This window comes from Typopeltis vanoorti, chromosome 5 (assembly GCF_054136105.1).
Source record: "Typopeltis vanoorti isolate ZY-2024b chromosome 5, IOZ_Tvanoo_1.0, whole genome shotgun sequence".
Classification (NCBI taxonomy): Eukaryota; Metazoa; Arthropoda; class Arachnida; order Uropygi; family Thelyphonidae; genus Typopeltis; species Typopeltis vanoorti.
The window spans coordinates 87,902,684-87,926,414 of NC_143553.1; the positions used below are offsets into that span (position 1 = coordinate 87,902,684).

At 34.9% G+C, this 23,731-nt stretch overlaps 1 protein-coding gene across 1 annotated transcript in view; it reads left to right on the forward strand.

Annotated features, from left to right (window-relative positions):
* Nucleotides 1–23,731, forward strand: part of LOC150106628 (teneurin-m-like) — a 281,208-nt gene that overhangs the window by 212,447 nt on the left and 45,030 nt on the right. The window contains exons 16-18 of the mRNA XM_090392589.1: nt 7,529–7,648; nt 8,298–8,586; nt 9,654–9,921. Coding sequence (XP_090248715.1) covers nt 7,529–7,648; nt 8,298–8,586; nt 9,654–9,921 — 677 coding nt within the window. The remainder of the gene's footprint in view (nt 1–7,528; nt 7,649–8,297; nt 8,587–9,653; nt 9,922–23,731) is intronic.

A 23,731-nucleotide genomic window follows, 5' to 3' on the forward strand; every position in this document is an offset into this window, starting at 1 on the left:
GCGAAAGACCGTCCATCTCAGCGTTGGCTCCACTCAGTGATGGCCCCCCACCCACCACCACCGAGCAGAACCGCTCATATTCCGAAGAAAAGCATTCACTGACAAAGCCACTCACCGGGCCGTGCCGGAAAACACTTTTTCCGGAGACGCAAATTGCTCGCTTAAGGCAAAAACCTTAAGAGAGCGAACTCATATTAGCAATTTCACCGGTTTCAGCCTTTTTTGAGGCTTCATCAGTGAGTAGCTAGACCAAATTAATACCAAAGGGTATAGCGAAAAGAACTTATATACTCTGCAATACGAGTTGTCAAAAAGGTGCACCCATTAAGTTACTTAAATATAAAGAGCCAATAGGCTTCATTTCGGCCGAATATCTATCGGTTTATATCGCCGAAATGAAGCCTATTGGCTCTTTATATTTAAGTAATATAACCTTGTTTAAAATAATGCATTTAGTCGATGCAAAATGTGCTTAATATGGATTAGGATTTCCTATTATATTGTTCGTGCGACTTTGGAGAAGGGATTACCATCATCTTCATTATTACGAATTTATTCCCTCAAGGGGGGGTGTTACAAGATACTGTGATAGTAGCCCAAGATTCTTATGATTATCTGTGATAAGACAGATAACCAATTTCATTCTTAAATCCAAAATTACTTAATTATTTACCTTTCTTTTTGAAACTGAAGAATTGTTCCTCATCACATAGCTTGTATAAAAACATGTTTCGACTGCGGATCAGGAATCGATTTCAAGACTTACTGTGCAGTCGCTACGCTTGTGCACTTTGTTGTCAAACAAGTAGAGAAGATTGCCATAAAATTATATAAATATTTTAACTACACTTTATTAAGATAAATAATAATATTTATTAAAGCAAAAATATAATACATCGTGAAATTTATTTTTTAAACCATGTTGTCAAAGATCGCTACTGCATTCAGCAACAACGCTTTAGAAATTAGCATTCCTTCTCGCTTCCATGATAAATTTATGTCTAGAAAGAAAAATCTATCCATTCAGTGCTTTACTCTAATTTTAATGTGAGCTGTTTTCACTTCTCTTCAACAAATAAATAAAAACTAGAACTGTATCGTCATCAATGGTAATAGGAGATTTCACTCGAGATTTCAGTTATTGATTAAATAAATAATTCAACAGGACTTAATGTCAAAGGTTAATTGCGACGTCTAAAAATAACTACGATGAAACTTTTGGGTTCATGTATTTACACTGATTCCAAAACTCATTTTACGAACTGTCTAGAGAAAGAAATGCATGCTTACGTAGCATCCGTTTCATTCTTTGCGAGCATATTAAACTGTGACAGCTGAAATACGTCATAAAAGCAAGATAGTTGTTAGGCTAATTAAAACACGTGTTCTTGTCAATTTCATTGTTTAAAACAGTTATTATGTTTAACAATAGTGATCTATAAATGAATAAGTTTATATATTATTCGCCAATATAATGACGCTAATGATAGTCATAGGATGTTATTCTTGCCTATTATTGATCTAAATTAAATTTAATGATGAAGTTTTCAATTGATATTTGTACACTGTGTATATGTTTAAATGTTCTGTGTGATGTCCATTATTGTGTCCGTATCTGTTGTGTGTTTATGTGTACAGTTATCACACGGAGTGTAATCCTAGTCTCTGTGTCTCTGTGTGTCCTTTTTGTTATCTTAATTTGTTTTTATATAAATATGGAACTATATGTGAAATATTTTTTTTTATAAAATGAGAATTTACTGACTAAATAACAAATTTGATCTCTTTTTAAAATCAATTTATTACGTGTTCTTGTATAGGATTGTTTCTCGATGTTTTGTTTTATTAAATATCAATATCTGTTTACGTAAAAATAAATGTGTACATGAAATAAATGTTTTTGTTCCTCCCATTGCTTGATTATGATTTCACTTACGATGCATTTGGATGTGAAACAGACGCCAATTAAAACACATCAGCTGTTTCATAAGATTATTATAAGTTGATTTGTTAGATATGGTTTATACGATTCGTTAGCGTGACAGACTGTGTGTGTGTGTGTGTGCACACGCGCGAAAGAGAGAGAGAGAGAGAGAGAGAGAGAGAGAGAGAGAGAGAGAGAGAGAGAGAGAGAGATGGAGCTTATAGAATCCCAAAGGAGCTTATAGAATCCCAAAATATAATGACGAAATTCTGGGAAGATTTCAACAGGAATATTCAGGATTTATATCTTGAAGGGGGGGGGTTGTCGAATAACAGAACTTGCGTATAAATCTTTATAAATCCCTTCACAGGCGTCTACACAAACTCACATACCTGACATCTCGAGCAACTTAGTCATTTTAAACTCAATTAGAAATGTTTAAGTTCTATCAAGGGGAAAACAGTCCAATTGCCATGTTGTTGTGATTACACTACATTACAAGGTAAGTATACCGTGTCCGTTTTTGCGTGGTTACCACTATTTTTACACACGTTTATATCAAACAAGTTAAATATCTTAAAGGCGATTATAGAATGGAATTTGTTTATAATAATACTTTGTCTTTCTCAACTGCCCATATATATATCTTTATAGAATTGGTCCTTCTTTAATTCCCTTAAAACAGATGCACAAGCAGTATGCAGAAATCTGTTTATTTCAAATCGCAAAAAAAAGGCCATATTACTTCCAATTAATCATTATGCTGAGGACAAGAAATAATATGTGGAAAAAATCATATTTTGCACTTTACCGGAAAAACCTTTTAAGTACGCTTTGGATTAAGATAATAATAATAATAATTATTATTATTCTTTTTTTTTCTTTCGCCTCCATGGAGTCCAAAGAGTCATCGAGGGAGGGCATCTACTCTACAACTCTTCCTCCACCACTCACAATCCACCAACTGATCGCAACTACACCAACGCCATCTACCGCCGACCACCACCACTAGTATTTCCTACTTTAATGTATTTCTAATCAAGAATAATCCTAATATAAAATAACCGATACATCACTAGATCGTCTCACTTAATGTGAATTTCACGGTACATTTTTTGAAATAAATTCATAAATAGCATCAAATAGTATTCAGATTGGGAACAAGTATCCGGATTGTAATTATAAATTGTGAATCCTCTTCTTTTAGTGAAGAAAAAAAAAGTTAAATCTACCTTTTCTTGAGGAACACGGTCTACTGAGAACAAATACAGGTAAAGGAATAATGTATCTCTGTCTGTTGCTCATTGTATTTTTATGCAGTTGTTTTAATAAATATAATATAACGTTATCAATTCTTTTTTGAAATAAATTGTGTTACATTTTCCACTAAAATAAAATCCATTAATAGCGATTCTGAATGTCAAATCGACGCCTAAAACCAGCTGATGTGTTTTGACAAAAACTTGTAAGGAATTTAATAAAGTCAAGATTATCTGAAATTAAATCTGAAATCCTTAGTTCTACGCTTTTGTTTAAACTTTATGCAAATCTCATAAACTCTCTTAGATACCGAAATTCCACGTTTTATATCAAACAAGCTAATATCTTAGAGGCGATTACAGAATGGAAGTTCTTTACAATAATACTTTGATTTTCTCGACTGTCAATAGCAAAATATATTAAAACGATTCTAGCGCATTGTTCTCGTATTTTAAAGCATAGATATCCGTCATGTTTATGCTTTAAAAGGATGGCGCTGTGTTGAAATAAATTCAGTCATTTTAAGCAATGGGAATGGTGTAGATGATTAGTGGAAGTAAAATATGTGTTGTGTTTCTTTGTGTGTCTTTAAATGCTCCTCTACATAGAGCTGATCGTATATTTTGTGTTCCCCTTTGCTTTGTTTCCATATCCTCACAGCCAGTTCTGGAGTGCCTTCGTCAAAAGGTAAGCAGAAAAACCAAACCCACCCATTATTTCCACGTTCCTACCTCCCCCACTCCTTCTTCTTGCCTGTACCTGCTGGATTGCCACTGCTTGTTTCTTCACCCACCTTCGTCCGTCGATGCATCCGCTTTTTTTGCTCAGTCAACTAGCCTGGGCTATTCCTCCTATGCTAAGCTCCTTTTGTGGTGCTCCTAATGTTGACTACAACGAAACTACTTGTGCTTGTGCGGAACGTTATAGCTCCGTGTGATGCCACCTTTTGTGTTTTTCTAGCTGCTTTGCTGTATTTATGTGTAGTCCCTAAACTCTGGCTCCGATCTGTTGTGTTGTGGAGCCTTGCTTGTTGTCTCAGTGTTATCAGTGGTAAAAGCCGCATCTTTTAAGTGTATGTCAGTAATAGAAGTATGCCGTTAAATGCCCACAGCTGTGTGTGTGCGTGCTTTATTTCGATAAACCGTGTCTTGTCTGTACATTCAAGCAGTGCAATAATGTCACATTTCCAGCAGTTTTAAATCTGAATCAAATCAATTAATAACAAGATCATGCATGACCGCACAATGTAGCTTAGAATACTATGAATGATACTTTTTTTTTGTCGGATAATCATATATTTTTGTGCAGGGATGTTTGCTTTTAGCTCACCTAGATCATACTGTGAGGTTGTTGTTCTCATAGTTATTAGACATTCTGCTTGGGCCCCCCACATACATTGGTGCATCAGCTAATCATCACTGTAGTTTTGCATGGATGGTGTCAATTGCTAAGCTCTGTTTTATTAGTTTCCTCTTCGTATTGCACCAACTATGTAGGTAGTATGCATGTGACTTCTATACGTCATGTATTAAGTATATATATATATATCAATATTTTAATTATATTAGTTCTACTGTTGTATTATGTTTGTTTTCTGTATAATAACTATCTATACTAATATATATATATATATCTTGCGCCAAGTGTAGACTGATTGATGTCTTTCTGTAAGATTCCTATATTATTCTTAATTCTACTCTTATTAATATTTTCTTGACCAGCTTCGTTTGCCCAGCGAGTTGAAAAATATTAGGAAAAAATGTTTGTCCATTATTAGAATTCATCTGTAGAATTCTTTTCGTAGACTTATATAATATTCATCTTAAAATTTATTAATTCATTTATTGTCAGTGTATCATTCCACTTACAATTTCAATCATCCCAGATGGTCATCCTTACCCATTTACTAAAGTCGGGTCAGTGTAAAAAAAAAGTATCGTAAATTTTAAACAAAGCTGTGATTATTACAGAAACAAATCTTCATCTCAGTTGGTCTACGCTTTGGTGGTTAAGTGTTAACTCTAAAGCACTCCTGACTACCTTTATCTAGTTTAGATTTAATGTGTTTACAAAATAGTTGAATTGTGTAACCTTACTATTGTGTCTTTAAACGCAATATCAAAGCAAAGCCGAAACAGACACAACTGATTATTGAGATGTTTTTTTTTTTTTTTTTTACTTGGACTGTTGTCTTCGATGCATTGAGCTTTCTAATAATAGTTTCTTTAATTTTGGTTTTATTGTCGCTATGTTCTTCCAAACGTCTGTTGAAAACAAATTGGAAAATTGATTTCAACAATAATTAGCTGTGGTATTTTTGTAATTCAACTGAAGTTCAGTTGAACTACAGTTAATTTCGTTAAGTTAAAACTTAATTAGTATAATAATAGTAATATTTATAGTTTTTTGTTTAGTAATTGGAATCTAGGATACTTTAGATGATAATATTTATAGTGTTTAAGAGTCTGTGATCATTTCCTATACGGATATTGAAATCTGAACAGAAGAAATAGAATAAATATGTTATATACAATTTAAAGAAAAGTTTTTTTAACAGTATTCTTCGTAATTTTCATACAGTATATAAAATAGCTGTCTTATGTGCCTCTTGAGATATTAAAATACGCAATACAAAGCAAGCGATCAAATTGATTTAACTGATATTTACTATTCAAATATGTTGGGAATTTTATTTAGTGATATTGTGTGTAGGATAATACTAAAAACTAATCGTTTCTCTTTAAAAATGTGAACTACAATGAACATTATCCGACTACATAATTAAAATACTAAATAAAAAAGTAAATGACTCAAACCAGTTTTCAAATTTTTGTCTCGGAATTAAAATTATGAATAATTTCTGATTATGAATTTGAATGAAAATAATTAGTTGTGTGAACATCAAATCCTCATTTCTTATTGTAACCTAATTATGGAGTTAAAATCCTATTCGCATGAATCATCGACATAATCAAAATCATATAAATTCATCAAAAACTTTAGGATAAAATACAAGATCAGAAACTTCGTATACAGAAAAAAAAAATGAAAAATGCACATTTATTTTATTAAAACAATGATTAAATTAAAAACTTTTTAATTTATTTCCTTTTTTTATGTAATTTTTTCCCTCGTAACTTGCGTTAAATAAGTTATTGTAACCACACCTATTATATTTATAAAAAGAAATGAATAAAAATAAAATACAAAAGATGTTTAGTTTATGAAGGCGGATTTTCTTGTTCAAATCTTTTCAAAGATAAATAGAAAGAAGAAATGTAAAGATAAAAATGGAACCTTTTATAGAGTGTGGGAATTTAAAAACAATAAATTAAAAACAAACATTATAATATTCCCGCAGAAAGAAAAAAAATACAGAACGAACATTAAAAGTAAAGTGAAGAGAAACATAGGTTGGACAATAAAAAGTATATTTAAAAATATAAATCAGCATAGTCTGTTCCGAAATAATAATAAAAAAAAAAAAATTGAAACGAACACGCAAAATAACACTTAGCAGAGCATAACCTGAATTTACATAGCTGTATACAGCAACAATGTCAACAAACTTATTTATGTGCATCAATTAACAATGGCATTTATAAAGTTAATTTTAATATTCATATTTACATTTTTTTTTCAGTAAAGTTTCCAGTTTTGTATTACATTAAGTGCATTCTATTGCTACTGGATCTTCATGAAAAGTTTACTTTCGCTATAAAAAAACGTCAATGTTTATTTGTAGTCTAATTCAAATATATTTAATTAACATATTAATATGAACACTTCGTATTTTATATTCAAAATGTAGACATATTTCTTTAAGATATATCTTGGATATAAATTTAAATATCAGAATTCGTAATAAGATAAAATTATAATTGAACATAAATGAATTATAACTTTAGTTAGACTGCATAAAAAATATTTTTACTGACAGTTGTTAACATATTGCAGTAATTTAATAATTAAAAATATAACTGTTCAAACTATCACTAGATATTGGTTCAGTTAGTGAATAGAATAACATAGCATATAATTATGATAGTCAATGAAATATTCAGATAATTATCAACGTTTGTTGTTTTAATAATTGTCAGTTTAAGTTTTGCAATACGTAAAAAATATTAAGACAATTATCGCTGGATATTAGCTCAATACTTATACCAATCTAAATTTTGCAATATATAAATAAATAAATATATTAAAATTATCGCTGGATATTGGTTTAATATGTTTATTTATCCTTACTTAATATAGATCAGTTCTCCTAAAAATAAGAAATTTCTGTGACCGCTTTTAAGAGGATTGAAATGTAATAACTTCCCTTACCGCTGATTTCAGTCGAGTGTCTGTAATTCGTGGTAGAGTCATCAGCAAGGAGGGCAATGGTCTCGTTGGGATCCGTGTGGGTGTCGCAACCAATCCGATGTTCGGGTTTACCCTCACCAGGAACGATGGTTGGTAAGTGGTTTTGACATTCTAAACAAGGAGGTATATTTACATAAAATACACAAATGATTCCTACATGTTAGCACATTATTCTTCTGTTGTATTTCTTTTATATTAAATTATATATTTTTCATAATAATGAGACACTTTACGATGTCTAATAAAATATTTGAGCAAAATATTAATTTTTACTCCATTTCGGCAAGAATTTTAAGCTTAATATTTCTAAAACAATGTCTTTTCATCTAAATTCATTAAACATATTACCTCCATTCTTTACAATTACAATACGGCCCATTTAAGCTTTTCGAAATATTTATTCGAAGCTGATGTTAAAGAGAAAACTGAAATGGTCTTTAATAAACCACTAAATAAAACTAATTAAGCTTCAAATAAATATCTATGCATGTTTGGTGCAATTCTGCTTGAGTAGACATTATAATTAAAAAAAAAAAAAGAGTTAAACTTTAATCGTAGAATAATTAGGCTTAGTTAAGCCTAATTAGGCTTAAACGCTACGAACAAAAATTTACATCGCTGTGTAATTATATCACATATGACACATTAATGAAGTGACTCCATTACATCGAGTATTAAATAAATATGAACAAAGAGGAATGTGAAAAAAAAAAAAGATATTTTTTTTCTCTTTTACGCTTAGGTTTGACTTCCTGGTTAACGGAGGAGGGGCAGTCACTCTGCAGTTTCAGCGCAATCCATTCCATCCATTGAAGCGAACGGTGCTGATTCCTTGGAATGACATCATCGTTATGAACCCCGTGATTATGTCGGCACTCGATGATGTGGAGGCAGAAGAATCCCTCTTCGATTACCAGGAAACTTGTGAACATCACGATTATGATTTGATGAAACCAATCATATATCAAACTTGGAAACCTGTTTCTCAGGAAGGCTGCACAGAAAACAGTGCGGTAATGGCTGAAACCCAGGTATACATCCAAAAAATCGTAAATTGAGAGAGAGAGAGAGAGAATACTTGGTGTCTTATTCTTTTAACAAACAGGGAAGGTAAAGAGTGATGAAAAATGAATAGAAGAAAAAGTGTGAAAGTAACTGAAAATTCATTAATAAGTTGTATATATATTTTTTTAAATAAAATATATAGTTTTTATGAATATAAAAATATATAATAAATAAATAATAATATTAATAAAAATATAAAATGAAAACAAATATAAAATATTTTTATTCATATATCTTTTTAAGTATCTTTTCATATCTATAAAACGATGCGGTATTTTCTCACACCAGATAATGGAATTTATCTACTATCTTAAAATAATCATAACCATTAAAAGTTCGGTACTGATTATTTGGTCTAATCAGGTCTTATATATTGTTATTATTATATATTATATATTATTATATTATATAAAAATTGGGACTTATTGGACGAGTTATGTCTACGAATTTCAGAAAAGGATATCTAAAACTAGAAAACTCGCTTTATGTTTATGAAAATTCCTATTTAACTACTTCAGCGAACTCAATTTATTAACCAAAGGAGTCGCATATTCTCCAATATGGTGGCTAGTGAAGTGTGGGAGGAAGGACTGTGCAAAAGGAAAACGAATAGTAGTAAAAAACGTTTTTAAAAAAACATCAATTAAGAGAGAGAGAAAAAGAATGAAATGAAATGTGAAAAAAAAAAAACGCATTGTCTTTTACTTTTAAAACAAAAACACTTAACAATAGGAAAAATTAAAGAAATTAATAATATAGGAGGGAAATGTTAAAAGAAAGAAGAAGAGAAATATAAAAGAAATAGATGGAGAAAATGTAGGGATGATAGAAGAAAGAAAGAAAAATAAAAAGAAGTCGAAAGCGAAAATTAAAAAAACAATACGAGATAATAGAGCCAAGAAACTAAGGGAAGACAAGCGAAAGGGAAAAGAGGGGAAAATTAGATATTTTATTCAATTTAATTATGAAATTTATTAAATGTTGTATTTCACGGTGCGCTCTGTTGCAATATGGACAAACCATTTCTTTGTAGGTGTTGCAAGAAAGTTTATCCATTCCTGGATCAGATCTCTTCCTGATATACCACAGCAGTCACGCCCAAGGCTATCTATCTACTATCCACATGCAACTCACCCCTTCCACCATCTCTTCTGCCTTACGGTTGGTTCATCTGCGTATTGTAGTGGAAGGAATACTTTTTGAGAAAATCTTCGAAGCCGATCCCGATATAAAATATACCTATGCTTGGAATAAGCGAAATATCTACAAACAGAAAGTTCACGGACTCACAACAGCCAGAGGTAAGTTCTTTTACACTGAAATTGTATTTATTTTTAGTGCAAACAAAAAAGTGAATGGTAATTTATTTTTCGTTTTTCGTATTTCTATAAAACAAAGTATAATCTGCTCTATTCACATTTTAATCCTGGATTAATGTGGTTATAAATTACTGGTGCGTGAGATTTGTTTGACAAAAATGTTTTAAAAAAATAAAAACAAACCAAATTATATTCCTCCATCCTCTTCCTTCTCCTCCAATCTCTTAAAACAACACAGTATTCAATTTTATTTACCGTTTTCATTATCTTCTCAACGAAAATAAAAACGCAGTAAATTTCCTGCGATAAGCTTGGAGCTCTTTGGGCTTCGTGAGCGATACCTTTGCCCGTATCACCTGCTTAGCTCTGCAAAACAATGTGCAGGACGTCTGGTTTAATACGATATTTATAGCTCGTTTCTACGCCGACTCCAGATTTTCTCAAAACAGAATGAAAAGGATTACCTTCTGATGGAAAACGTGTGCGATTAATTTGTTTAAAATATTATATATACAACATTATAGAAAAGGATTTTAAATGAATAGTTTTATTTAAATAAGAAAGAATTTCATAAAATATTCAAAAAGTAATATAAATCAATAGTAACACCTAATTACGTTTTTCATTATTATTTTATATTAAAAAAATCAAAAAATCTTTTTCATTATGGAGTTTTTACCTTCTCTTTTGGCCATTCCGACTTTGGAGTTTTCGGGAGTTTATCGAGTTTTGATTTGAATATTGGAATAGTGGCAAATGTGTCTAGAAGATCATGCAATTTTGAATCAGTGCTCTTACCAAAACAGTTCAGAGTCCTTGCAGAAGTGCCGGTAATGATCCAACTGCACCGTAAGCGTTTTTTCTTTTTTTTTAGGTCCACATTGACAGATATGGAACAAAACGTAGCCAAACGAGACAACGTTTGAAGAAGTATACCGGGAATTTATCAGACTGGGCGACCTACTCAACAAAAATTGGACAGGTAAGGTGAAACTATGAAACGTATCCCCCGGCAAGTGTCACAGACGTTGATGCATGAGAATATGGAAGATCAGTCAGAATCGGCAAACCACACTGCTTCAGATTTTCAAGAAGTCCGCATACGTAAAAGGCGGAGAACAACAGATGAATCACTCAAAGACTTCACAAAGGAACAAGATGGTCAAATTTTGAACTCTACTGCTACCCCCAAAGAAAGGGTACCTCCGATTATATTAAGAGAAAAGCAGAGCTGGGCAGCTTTAAGACCAACAATGTCCAACCTACACATTGTCTATGTAAAGGTCAAAAATGTGGATGAAGGAATAAAGATATATCCTACAACGGTGATAGACCACAGACGACTAACAAAAGAAATGGACAATAGAGGTACACAATATCATACTTTTCACTCAGCTCGGAGAAAAATTTAAAAGTAGTCCTCCGTGGCGTCTGTGAAGAAATTGATACAGAAGATATAGTTGCTGATCTTAATTTGCAGGATCTACCTCCAGTTAAGATCAGAAGAATGTACAGATCCAACAAGACTCCCATGCTGTTAGTCCTCGTAGAGATCCATAACATATATAAGAATATCTACAACTTGAAAACAATCTGTGGGCTCACTGTCACACCAGAGCCACTCCGAAAAAGGGCATCATCTGGGCAGTGCCACAGGTGTCAAAAGTTTGGCCATGCCCAGAAATTATGTAAAGCTGAATTTAAATGTTTGAAATGCAGAGACAGCCACCCAACCAATATCTGCACAAAGCCGAAAACAACCCCGGCTAAAATGTGCCAACTACAAGGGATGCATTCGGCACCCAAAAAATAGACGGATGGAATCATCCAAACAGTCCTCTTCCTCTAGTACAAGAACACCAGAGGCCCCTGCACAACAGCCAGAGGCTCAGCGCCCACAGTCAGAGACCTTCAAAGATAGAGTGAACCAAAAGCAACCAAGAAGTTATGCTGGCGTGGCCTGTACAAACAAATCAGCACCTACAAACTTAACAGCTGTTATTACAGCCTCCCTTCAGTAACCTCCACCAAAAGATTTCTACGTGAAACACAGGCCATCCTCACAGCGCTAATTGATGAGTAGAAACAAATTTATTCCAACCTCTTTGCAGATCATTGCATGGAATGCAAATGGCCTAAGAAACAAAATTCTGGAGCTTCAAGACTTCACTAACAGATATCAACCAGATGTTATATTAATCAGTGAATCACATCTAAGACGCTCAGATAACCCTAAAATAAGGGTTTACCGCCTATACGGAAATGACAGATTGGTCTACAGAGGTAGCGGCACTGCCATCTTCATTAAAAATTGCATCAAGCACAATTCTGTGAACAACCCTCAAACCACTAATCTTGAGATCACGGGCGTGGAGGTGTTCACCAGCTCTGTTGACAGACTGAAAATCTACTCTGCTTACAACCCACCCTTAAAACCTCTACTACATTCTGACTGAATGCCATATTATGCGTCAGAGAACCCACCATTATAACCGGGGATCTGAACTCCAAGAACCCTGCATGGAATTGCAGATCCATCAACAAGAACGGTTGCATCCTTTCCAACTTCATAGGATAACACAATGCTGTTGTGGCAGGCCCCAGCGAACCAACTCATCTTAGTACGTTTGGTACTGAGGACATCCTGGATATAGCTATCCTGCGGGATATTAATCTTCAATACAGCCTAAGATCATTATATGAATTGTCATCTGATCACAACCCAATACTACTTCAGATGAGAAGACAAGAATACATGTCTCCTCCCCCTCACTCCTATATATCGTGGGAAAAATTGTCGGAAGTGCTCAGGGATGGTATTGGTCCTGTTCCTCACATACGTACAAAAAACGACATAGAATCTGCAATTACAAGCCTCTCCGAACACATTAACTCCACCAAAGCGGGAGCCCCCTTCTACAAATCTGTCCACAAGCCTGAAGGCATTATGAACTTGATCAGGGAAAAAACAGAGCCAGGAAAAGATTTCATAACGCTTGTACGCCACAAAATAAAACAAATCTAAATAGACTTACTGGGCTGTGAGAGAGGCACTCAAGGCTCACAGACACCATCTATGGGAAGAAAAGTTGGCCTCTATCTCACCTACTGATCACTCTGTCTGGGGATTACTAAGAAATATCTAAAACAAAGGCAAATCTCTTCCCCCAGTACTCTCTGAACAGGGCCTTGTACACACTGATGCCGACAAGGCGGAGGTCATGGCAAGAAATTTGGAAGAGCAGTGCAAACCTGCATATGGAAATCTAGAATTCAACCACATATATAAAATTCACAGACAGGTCAGACAAGTATTAAAACTGCCAGATACCAGTGCTGACCATATTGCACCCACATCACCTGTTGAATTATTACATAATATTATTAAAAAACTAAAGAACAATAAAGCTCCTGGACCAGACGGCATTTCAAACAGGGTGATCAAGCTGTTGCCTCGAAAATCTATAGTGCACCTGACCATTATAATAAATGCGATATTAAGATTTCACTATTTTCCTTTCACCTGGAAACTGGCTGATGTAATCCCTATACATAAGCCAGGCAAGGACCCACACCTACCTCAAAATTATCGTCCAATCAGTCTTATCTCCAACCTGGGTAAGGTCGCGGAGAAGGTCATCCGCTCACGACTCCAAACCTCAGTAAATGACCTAAACATCCTCCCTAAAGAACAGTTCGGTTTTTGACAACACCATAGTACTGCCCAGAAAATCCACAGAATTGTGGGATACATCACCACTAGCTATAACTGGTGCCAGTGCACAGGAGCTGTTTTTCTAGACCTATCCAAAGTAATTGGCATTTCGGACTGCTACACAAACTTATCTCAGCCTTTATCTCACTAAAAAATGGTTCTTCTAATGCGTTCATATCTTCAGAATAGATCAATACAAGTCAAAATGAATGGTTCTACCTCAATCCAACGCCATATCTTTGCTGGAATGCCTCAGGGATCCTACTAGCTCCATTGCTGTATTCTATATACATGTCGGACATCCCGCACAATCCGATACAGCAATACTAGCCAGATCTCTCCGACCACATTTCATTACCAGAAAGTTTCAAGAAAACCTAAATCTGGGGGGGAGGGTTGGTTCTCCAAATGGACATTGGAAGTCAACCCCCAGAAAAGCTCAGCGATTCCTTTCTCGAAAAGGCGAATATCTCCTGCAGGTGATGTATTAATATTCAATACTAAAATTCCCTGGCAGACAGAAACAAAATATCTGGGTGCAATTCTCGAAAAAAAGCTAACTTTCAACCAACACATTAAGTCTACGTGCACAAAGGCATCTAAAGCCATCGCTCAGATCTATCCGCTAATTAATAGAAATATCAAGCTAAGTAACAGAATCAAATTGCAGCTATACCAGATGACGATTCGTCCTATCATCACCTACGCCTCTTCAGACTGGAGCCACACCTCTAATACTAACATTATCAAAATACATCGAGTACAGAACAAGTGCTTGAGAATGATTCTGAACGCCCCATGGTATGTTAGAAACAATCAACTTCATAGAGATACAAATATTCCCTATATTTTCTCTTTCCTACAATCTTTAGCATCTAAGTTCTTACTAGAAATGTCTATACACCCCATCGATTTAGTTCAGCAAGCTGCAGCATACGAGGCAACGGACATATTCAAATATAAAAGACCAAAAGTCATTTTAACTTCCTGTAGCGAAGTTAAATAATCTTCATGCCCATTCAGGGAGCAAACTGCTCATAAAATTTTACCCTCACTGTAGCCGCAACAAGCGGGGAATATGAAAAACATCTTGCTTCACCCCTAAAGGCATAAATGTCAAGTTAAGGGGATAATAAATCCCTCATTATTTTAAAGTCGGATAAGAAACTCGGAGAACGAAATCTAAGAGTTTCATGCCGAAGAACTTTCGGCGAGTCCAAGCGTAAGTCAACATCTGTCTAGTACAACACTAGGACAACTCGGAGCAAAGGTAAAGTGGAGCAAGCTCCGTTTACTATCCTTAATATTTTCTCATAATGTAAAACGCAGCTCCTAGGAGATGTATTACTGTTTTATATTATGAGGAGAGCAAACTACCCAGACCGGTTTCGACCTTTATTGAGGTCTCATCAGTGAGTAGGTAGACCTGGATAATACCAAGGTTTAAGTGAACCGAACTTACATAAATTTACTATATGAATTGCCAGAAAGGTGTACCCATATATTATTACTACAATAAAGAGCCAAGAGGCTGTTTTTTTCGGCGACGTTTGCCTATTGAGTATTGACATAAATGTCAATAGTCTTTCGTTGTGTTTGTTTATTAAAATTTAGCTATTTATCTTATCCACTTTAAATGTAAATACATTTCTAAATTCGATGTGTTTGTTTCTTAGTGTTTTTACTTTAGGTTAGATGACCCAAAAATTAAGCCCATGAAAATTAAAAAAAAATTAGATGTGTGCTGTTTGATAAATTTGTTTTATTTTAGATTCTGCTTGATATGTTTCTTTCGTACTATTTTAGTTTAGATAAATCTTTTCAGAGATTTAAGTTTAAATAAATTAGGTTTGCTAATTCATAATTTCTAAATTCCATGGTTCGCTACAGTTTTGTTTAATTATTTTAAATTTTTAAGCATTGTTAAATGCTTTTATTTTAAATCTCCAAACATTAATTTTAAATAAATAATTACAGGTACCTAACTATCAATTGAAGAGAGTTGAACTCATCTTAGAAAATAAAAATTTAAGTTGTTATCGAAGTTACCAAGTTAATCAGAATTGCTGCTAGGGATGTCAGCGTGCTCCAGGTGTTCTACTTTTGTGACAAGCTTTTTATTAACGTCGGAGATTTTAGCAACATTCTTTTCTTGTAATTCTGATCTTTCTATTAGACGTAGGGATTAAGTAGCAAAGCTGGAATATAAGTTTCTATGGAGGTTGAAAACCTTTGGAATGATGCCAGGAACACTTAACAAAAGATTTGGAAACTGTGATCCGATGTCGAAACATCTGAAACTTTTCCTAGAAGTACACTAAACCAGATCACAGCACCGTCTGGTGGCACGATTAGAAAGTTCTTCAGAGATTGAGGACTGATGCTGAATAACAGATTTAAACAAGTGCATTAGCTAATTGTATTTTGTTCTAACTGGTCAAAATATATATTCTTCCATTATTTCTTCTACTTTGAATTTAGTAACTTGCTGGCTTATAATAATGGAGCGCTCAGTTTTGATTAAGTTAATTAAATTATTAAAATGCTATCAACAAACTACGAGTATTTAGGTTACTCTGAGTATCAGAGATATCCTTACTATAATCGATATGGTATTGCTGTGCGCGTGCAACACACTCATACGCATGCATACCAAAATTTATATTGGTAACATTCTCCGACAAACTTTGTTATTTCACATGCGTTCAATAATAGGAACCAGGACAACATCTACTACTTACTTATTCCCTTGCAGTAGTTGTATATCCATTTAATAATAAACAAGTGGAATATTGAGTAGAATAACGAAGATAACCATTCCCTATATGCCAAAATGTTTAGTCTGTTCTTCGAGTTACAACTTGAATCGGCAGTGTTATCTCTATTTTTAACATGTTGATGACGTGTCTGTCTATCACGTGACGTAAAATTCATGTCTCGAGACTGTCATATTCTACTACCATTTCACAAATGTAATGCCACTCGCTTGTTGATTTCATGCATATAACAATTGAGTTTCAATGATAGAGACAATTGTTACGTCACTATTCCATAAAATTATACAGAAACAATTTTATAATGATTGGAAAAGCACGTTGTTGACCAGGGCGTTAAAGTTATTGGCATTGTTATAACATCAATTACTCTTCCGTGAAAATGAAGACACCTTAAACCAACCCGTTGCCCTCAAACTTATCCAACATGAACTGGATATGCTTTTATCGTCTTTAAAGGGCAAATTCAACTACAGCCTTTTTCCTTTTTAAAGAATATAGCTTGAAGAAAGTAACCGAATACCCAATAGAAATCCCATTTATCATCTTTCCTAACACGTGTGCAGGATTTTCTTTCTTTTTTTTTTTTTCTTACTCATATTTCAGCTAGCGATCGTGGAAAATTAAATTTATTGTAGCAGGAGTGTCTGCGAGCCATGTCAGTGTTTTAGTGGGGTCCGCTTTGGTTGAAATATTCCAGCCAAATGACGAACGCACAAGGCGCAACAGAAATTATCATATCCACACGCTATATTTAATATTAATCAGCCATCTGGAAACTCGTCAAGAATTTTTAACGAACTAACTTGTCACAAACAACCGACCTGCTGTGACAAATGAGGTAACTAAACCTTCAAATAGAGGACGTTTGCGACTTAACAAAGACATTAAAGGAAATATCGGACGATCTGGGAGGCTAGATGATGAAATATTCAGAAGCCGAAAAGTTTTCGGAGCACGGCGTCTACGATTTTCATCACTCTAAAGATTTAACTCAACGGAGGAAGGAGATATTTAGAGAAGTCATACCAAGATATCAGCTAATACGTAAAGACAAAGAATCTTGGAAAATAAAGACTAACTGGTGTCGTTATTAATACGGATTGCTATTTATATACAATAATGTAAATATTTCTCTCTCTCTCTCTCTCTGACTATTTCTTAATAGTTCGGTTGGATTGATTTTTTAAGATTTATTCTTCTTCTTCCTTTGATGTATTAGGTTAAATGACTTCTGATTGAAATATATTTTCTACGTTAGTGTCATCCGCATTGTTATTTTCATTAATGTCGTCTTCTTCCATTTAATTCTATACGTTGATATGATGCATTATACTTTTCAATTATTTTTTTCCAAATAGTTGGTTAGAAGAAAGTTAAATTTTCATTCTTTAATAATTCTTTTATAATTGCTTCAAGTAATCCGTCAGTTTTTCTTATGAAATATATTAGATTATTTAGAATTATTAAGGCATTGACGTCTCAGTGTTTTCTGTAGGAAAACTGCACCTTTTTTTCCTTTTATTTGTCATTATTCGAGATTTCATTTTGCTAATGAACGAGAGGCTGGAAGAGTATAGGAAACTAAAATACCATCCTGTTTTGTTTCACTCTTTATGATACGATGAGCTAGCCATCTCATACTGAGGTTGCTTTGTCCCCCCCCCCCACCTTCCTGAAAACATGAATTTTTAATCCGCAAAAGAAGAAAATGGACGTCAGAATATATGCAGTTAATAAATAAACAAAAAAAAATACTGACCACTTAGTCTTCATTGCTTTGTCCGTAATTTTGATCACACCATTGTGACTAAGATGCTGTGCTACTAATAGTGGACACATACTGAATGCCGCCACCTTGTAAACAAAAACAAAACCAACTGTTGCTATGGAAAATAGAAGCATGGTGCCATACCTATCTCGTTCAATACCATACATTGTCACCAGTTCCCCCCTAATTTGCCATACTATTCAGGTGTTTATTTAGTGGTTCAAAGAGATGAATACCACTGAATACAAGATCTCGTGATTCAGAATCTTCAACATATAGGGCTGCAACTAATGACGTATACGATTGGCAGCGTATATATCACAGCAATAAGATATTTACAAATGATGCTTGATATTATGGGACTCGCTTCAAACAGTCACATGCTCAATTTTTTTTTTTTTTTTTGCGTAGTGTCCCTCAGTTTAATGAGCGCCTTTCCTGATTAATACATCTGCAAGGCAGCCATTGTCATCATTGGTGGACGTCTCACTATGTTTAATATGTAATATGTAGTATTAGTATCCTAGGATTCTAATGATTAAACACAAGCCTTGTGGCTCAGTGTGAATGACGTTTTATTATTGTGAATGTATACAATTGTGGGATATACAAGCAAAGAAACTACACTGATTCTATCGGTTATTCTTAAAGAAGTGGTGGATATAATATATGATGACGACTGTGTGTGTGTGTGTGTGTGTGTGTGTGTGTGTGTGTGTGTGTGTGTGTGTGTGTGTGTGTGTGTGTGTGTGTGTGTGTGTGTGTGTGTGTGTGTGTGTGTGTGTGTGTGTGTGTGTGAGAGAGAGAGAGAGAGAGAGAGAATTTTTCTCTTCTTGCTTCGTCTTATAATGTATAATATCCAATATCGAGCCTTCTTGTAAGGCAGGCACTTACGTTATTTCTTAGCAGATGAGGTTTTCTTAAGACCCGATTTTTCTTTTCCAAATTTCCAAATGTGATCCGCTCCGAACAACGGCGATTCTTTCCTAATAGCCACAAGCAAAGCTGGTCTCACACAGATAACCGCCTTGTCTGCCGTTCGACTTGCTACAAACCAATTTGAGCAAAAGCAGATGCCTCTGGTCAAACTCTCAACACGGGTAAGGAAGCTGCAGCTGCAAGAGTCGTTAAATGAAGAGAAAATTGTTTGTTTTTTTTTCTTACCGGAACTTGAGGCCATTCAACTTCCGTACAGTTTCCGCAAAGTTGGACAGTTATCAAAAACTCTCTCGTAGTGTCATTAATTGGCTAATTCGGAATAAATATAATACCGACTGAAGACATACTTCCTGATATCATTTTAACATTTCATTTTTATTTCCTGTTATGATCCTAAACTATTTTATTTCACTTTTTTCCTGCCTCTTTTATATGTTTCGAGTACATGGAATTCGTACAATTGCTAAGAACTACCCTGGAAAACGTCTTTTGGTGTGTTAGTCCAATAGCATACCAAAAGACATTTCATGGGCAATAAAACGGTATTATTGGCCTAGAAAAGCAATGCAAGGATAAAGTCGTTAGTTTCCTTGCCAACCTAATCTTGGAAATCTTGTATAAACTTTCATGATACCATAAAAACTGCAATCAATTTTGCCATCTACGATCTTTCATTTTGCTCCCATAGAAGTGATTTCCGTTAAGTTAAAATGTTTTACTGTATTCTCATTCCTTCCTTTCTTTTGTTTTCTTTCGATTATTTTAACGTCTTTTAAAAGATTGGAAGATACAGTAATCTTAAAATGTTTCCGGATATGCTGTGTCCAAGACTAATAGATATAGGTGAAAACGTTCACCAGATTCGTGTAGTCTATAATTACTGACTTTAATTTCATCTATCTGTTTCTCCTTTCCAGTGAAAATAATTGTGACACTAAAATTATACGAAGATGAACATTCCAGAGACATTTGTAACATCCTCATTTTACCAACTGACTTTTAAGGTGTTTTTTTCCCAAAGTCTTATAATGAACTATACAATTTATTAGATTTTATATTTATATTAAGGCTTAAAAAGCTATTTATCTATAGTATATCATAATCTGAGATAGCATGCTGCTAAACTTTAAAAAACGTTATGCAAGAAATATATTTCTATAAGCAAAAAAAAATATTCTCAATTACTCTGATATCAAAACTGGATATAATATAATATAATACGACATACAACCGCTATATGTCGCTTTTTCAAATACACTACGCATGCTCCAAATAGAAACATCATATATATCATATATATATATATATATATATATATAACAGCCTAACTTGTGTCTGTAATTTTTATAGTCCTTATATAAGAACTGGCTTAAAGGACTGGCTTAAAGGGGCGAAGCAAGAATGCTTTTCATATTCCCCGTTATCTGTAGAGGACAGTATACGGATAGGTGTTATTGAGCTATTAAAGCTCTGATCATGGCAGGAGGGTAACAGCAATAGCCGAGCCTCAGATAGAACTTCATTGGCTACAGCATTGCCATCCATTACCCTCCAATGGTATTAATGACTGCATCTCACGGTGGATTCTCTATACATCTTTGTGTCTGTAATTGACAATTGACATTTATGTCTTTAGGGGTGAAGCAAGATGCTTTTCATATTCCCCGCTATCTGTTGTGGTTACAGGGAGGGTAATATTTATGAGCAGTTTGCTCGCCCTGAATGGGTATGGAGATTATAGGATGCTAATATAGCTTTTGGTCTTCTATATTTGAATATGTCCTTTGGATCGTATGCTGCAGCTTGCTGAACCAAATCGTTGGGATGTGTGGACATCTTTAGGAAAAACTTAGTTGCTAAGGATTGTAGAAAAGAGAAAATATAGGGATTATTTGTGTCTCTGTGGAGTTGATTGTTTCTAACATACCACGGGGCGTTCAGAATCATTCTCAAGCACTTGTTCTGCACTCGCTGTATTTTGATAATGTTAGGATCAGAGGTGTGGCTCCAGGCCGGAGAGGCATAGGTGATTATAGGACGAATCGTCATCTGCTATAGTTGCAATTTGATTCTGTTGCTGAGCTTGCTATTTCTATTAATTATCGGATAGATCTGAGCTATGGCTTTAGATGCCTTTGTGCACGCAGACTTGGTGTGCTGATTGAAAGATAGCTTTTTGCCGAGAATTACACCCAGGTAATTTGTTTCTGTCTGCCAGGAAATTTTAGTATTGAATAGTAACACATCTCCTACAGGAGACATTGGCCTTTTTGAGAAAAGAACGGCTGAGCTTTTCTGGGGGTTGACTTCCAATCTCCACTTAGAGAACCAACCCTCCAGCTTTAGAATGTTTTCTTGAAGCTTTCTGGTAATGAAATGGGGTCTGAGAGATCTGGTTAGTATTGCCATATCGTCCGCATACAGGGTCAAAATGGAAGTCATGGGATTGTGGGGGATGTCTGACATGTATATAGAGAATAGTAATGGAGACAGTAGAGATCACTGCGGCAATATAGCAAAGATGTGGCGCTGGGAGGATGTAGAACCGTTGATTTTTACTTGCACTGAACTATTCTGAAGATATGAATGGATTAAATGAACCATTTGTATTGAGGTACCGGCTGAGATAAGTTTGTGCAGGAATACAAAATGCCAGATTTTGTCAAATGCTTTGGATAAGTCTAGGAAAACAGCGCCTGTGCACTGGCGCCAGTTGTAGCTGGTGGTGATGTATTCGACAATTTTGTGGATTTGCTGGGTAGTACTATGGTGTTGCCTAAAACCAAACTGTTCTTTAGGGAGGATGTTTAGGTCATTTACTGAGGTTTGGAGTCGTGAGAGGATGACCTTCTTTGCAACCTTACCCAGATTTGAAATAAGACTGATTGGACGATAATTTTGCGTTAGGTGTGGGTCTTTGCCTGGCTTATGTATAGGAATGACGTCAGCCCGTTTCCAGGTGGAAGGAAAATAGTGAAATCTTAAAATTGCATTTATTATACTGGTCAGGTGCACTGCTGCTTTTCGGGGCAGAAGTTTAATCACACGATTAGTAATGCTGTCTGGCCCAGGAGCTTTTTTGTTCTTTAATTTTTTTAATAATGTCATATATCTCAGCAGGTGATGTTGGTGCAATATGGTCAGTGCTGGTGATTGGAAGTTTGAGTGAATCTTATATCTTATATATGTGGTCAAAGTCAAGGTTTCCATACGAAGGCCTGAATTGCTCATCTACGTTGTGTGCTATAACTTCTGCTTTGTCTACATCTGTGTGAGCAAGGCCCTGGTCAGAGAATATTGGGGGAAGGGATGTGTTTTTGTTTTGGATATTTTTAGTAGTCCCCAGATGGAGTGATCAGTAGATGAAATGGAGGATAACTTTTCATCCATACTTGGTCTCTATGAGATTTGAGTGCATCTCTTACTGCCCCATTTAATCTGTTTAGATTTATTTTATCTTGTGTTGCACACGTGCTGCGGAATCTTTTCCTAGCTCAGTTTTTGTCTCTGATCAAGTTCATGATGTCTTCAGGCAAACGATCTAGCTTGCGGGCATATTTGTAGGAAGACGCTACCTTTATAGCAGAATTAATTTGTTGTGTGAGATTTGTAACTGCAGTTTCTACTTCTTCTTTTGTGCGTATGTGAGGAACAGGTCCAATATAATCCTTGAGTGCTGCTGACAGTCTTTCCCATGCAATGTAGGAGTGAGAAGGAGGACACATGTATTCTTGATTTCCCAACTGCAGTAGAATTGGATTGTGATCGGATGATAGTTCATCCATAGATATGATGCTGTATTGAAGTTTAATATTCTGCAGGATAGCTATATCCAGGATGTCAACAGTGCCGAACGTACTGAGATGAGTTGGTTTGGTGGGGCCTGCCACAACAGCGTTGCTTGATCCTAAGTAATTTGAAAGGATGCAACCATTCTTGTTTGTGGTTGTACAATTCCACGCAGGATGCTTGGAATTCAGATCCTCGACAATAATGGTGGGCTCTCTGATGTATAAGATGGTATGTAGATCAGAGTGAAGTAAAGATTTTTTGGGAGGGTTGTAAGCTGAGTAGATTTTCAGTTTGCCAGTGGAGCTGGTGACTACTTCCACTCCTGTGATCTCAAGGTTAGTGGTTGAAGGATTGTTCACAGAGTGGTGCTTAATGTAGTTTTAAATGAATATGGCAGTGCCGCCGCCTCTGTAGAGTAGTCTGTCATTTCTGTATAGGTGATAGCCCCTTATTGTAGGATTGTCTGAGGGTCTTAAATGAGTTTCACTGATTAAAATAACATCTGGTTGATACCTATATGTGAAATCTCGGAGTTCCAGAATTTTTTTTTTTTTTTGAGGCCATTTGCGTTCCAAGCAACTATCTGAAAAGATGCTGGAATGAGTTTGTTACTATTCATTTATGAGAGCTGTGAGGATGACCTGCGTTTCACGAAGAAATCTTTTAGTGGAGGTTTCAGTAGGGTTTGATAGGCTGAAATTTTGTAGCATGTTTGCTAGTGAGGCCGTAATAACAGCTGCTAGATTTTTTGGATGCTGTTGGTTCATTTTGTTCTGGAAATGGTCTAATCCCGGGTCACAT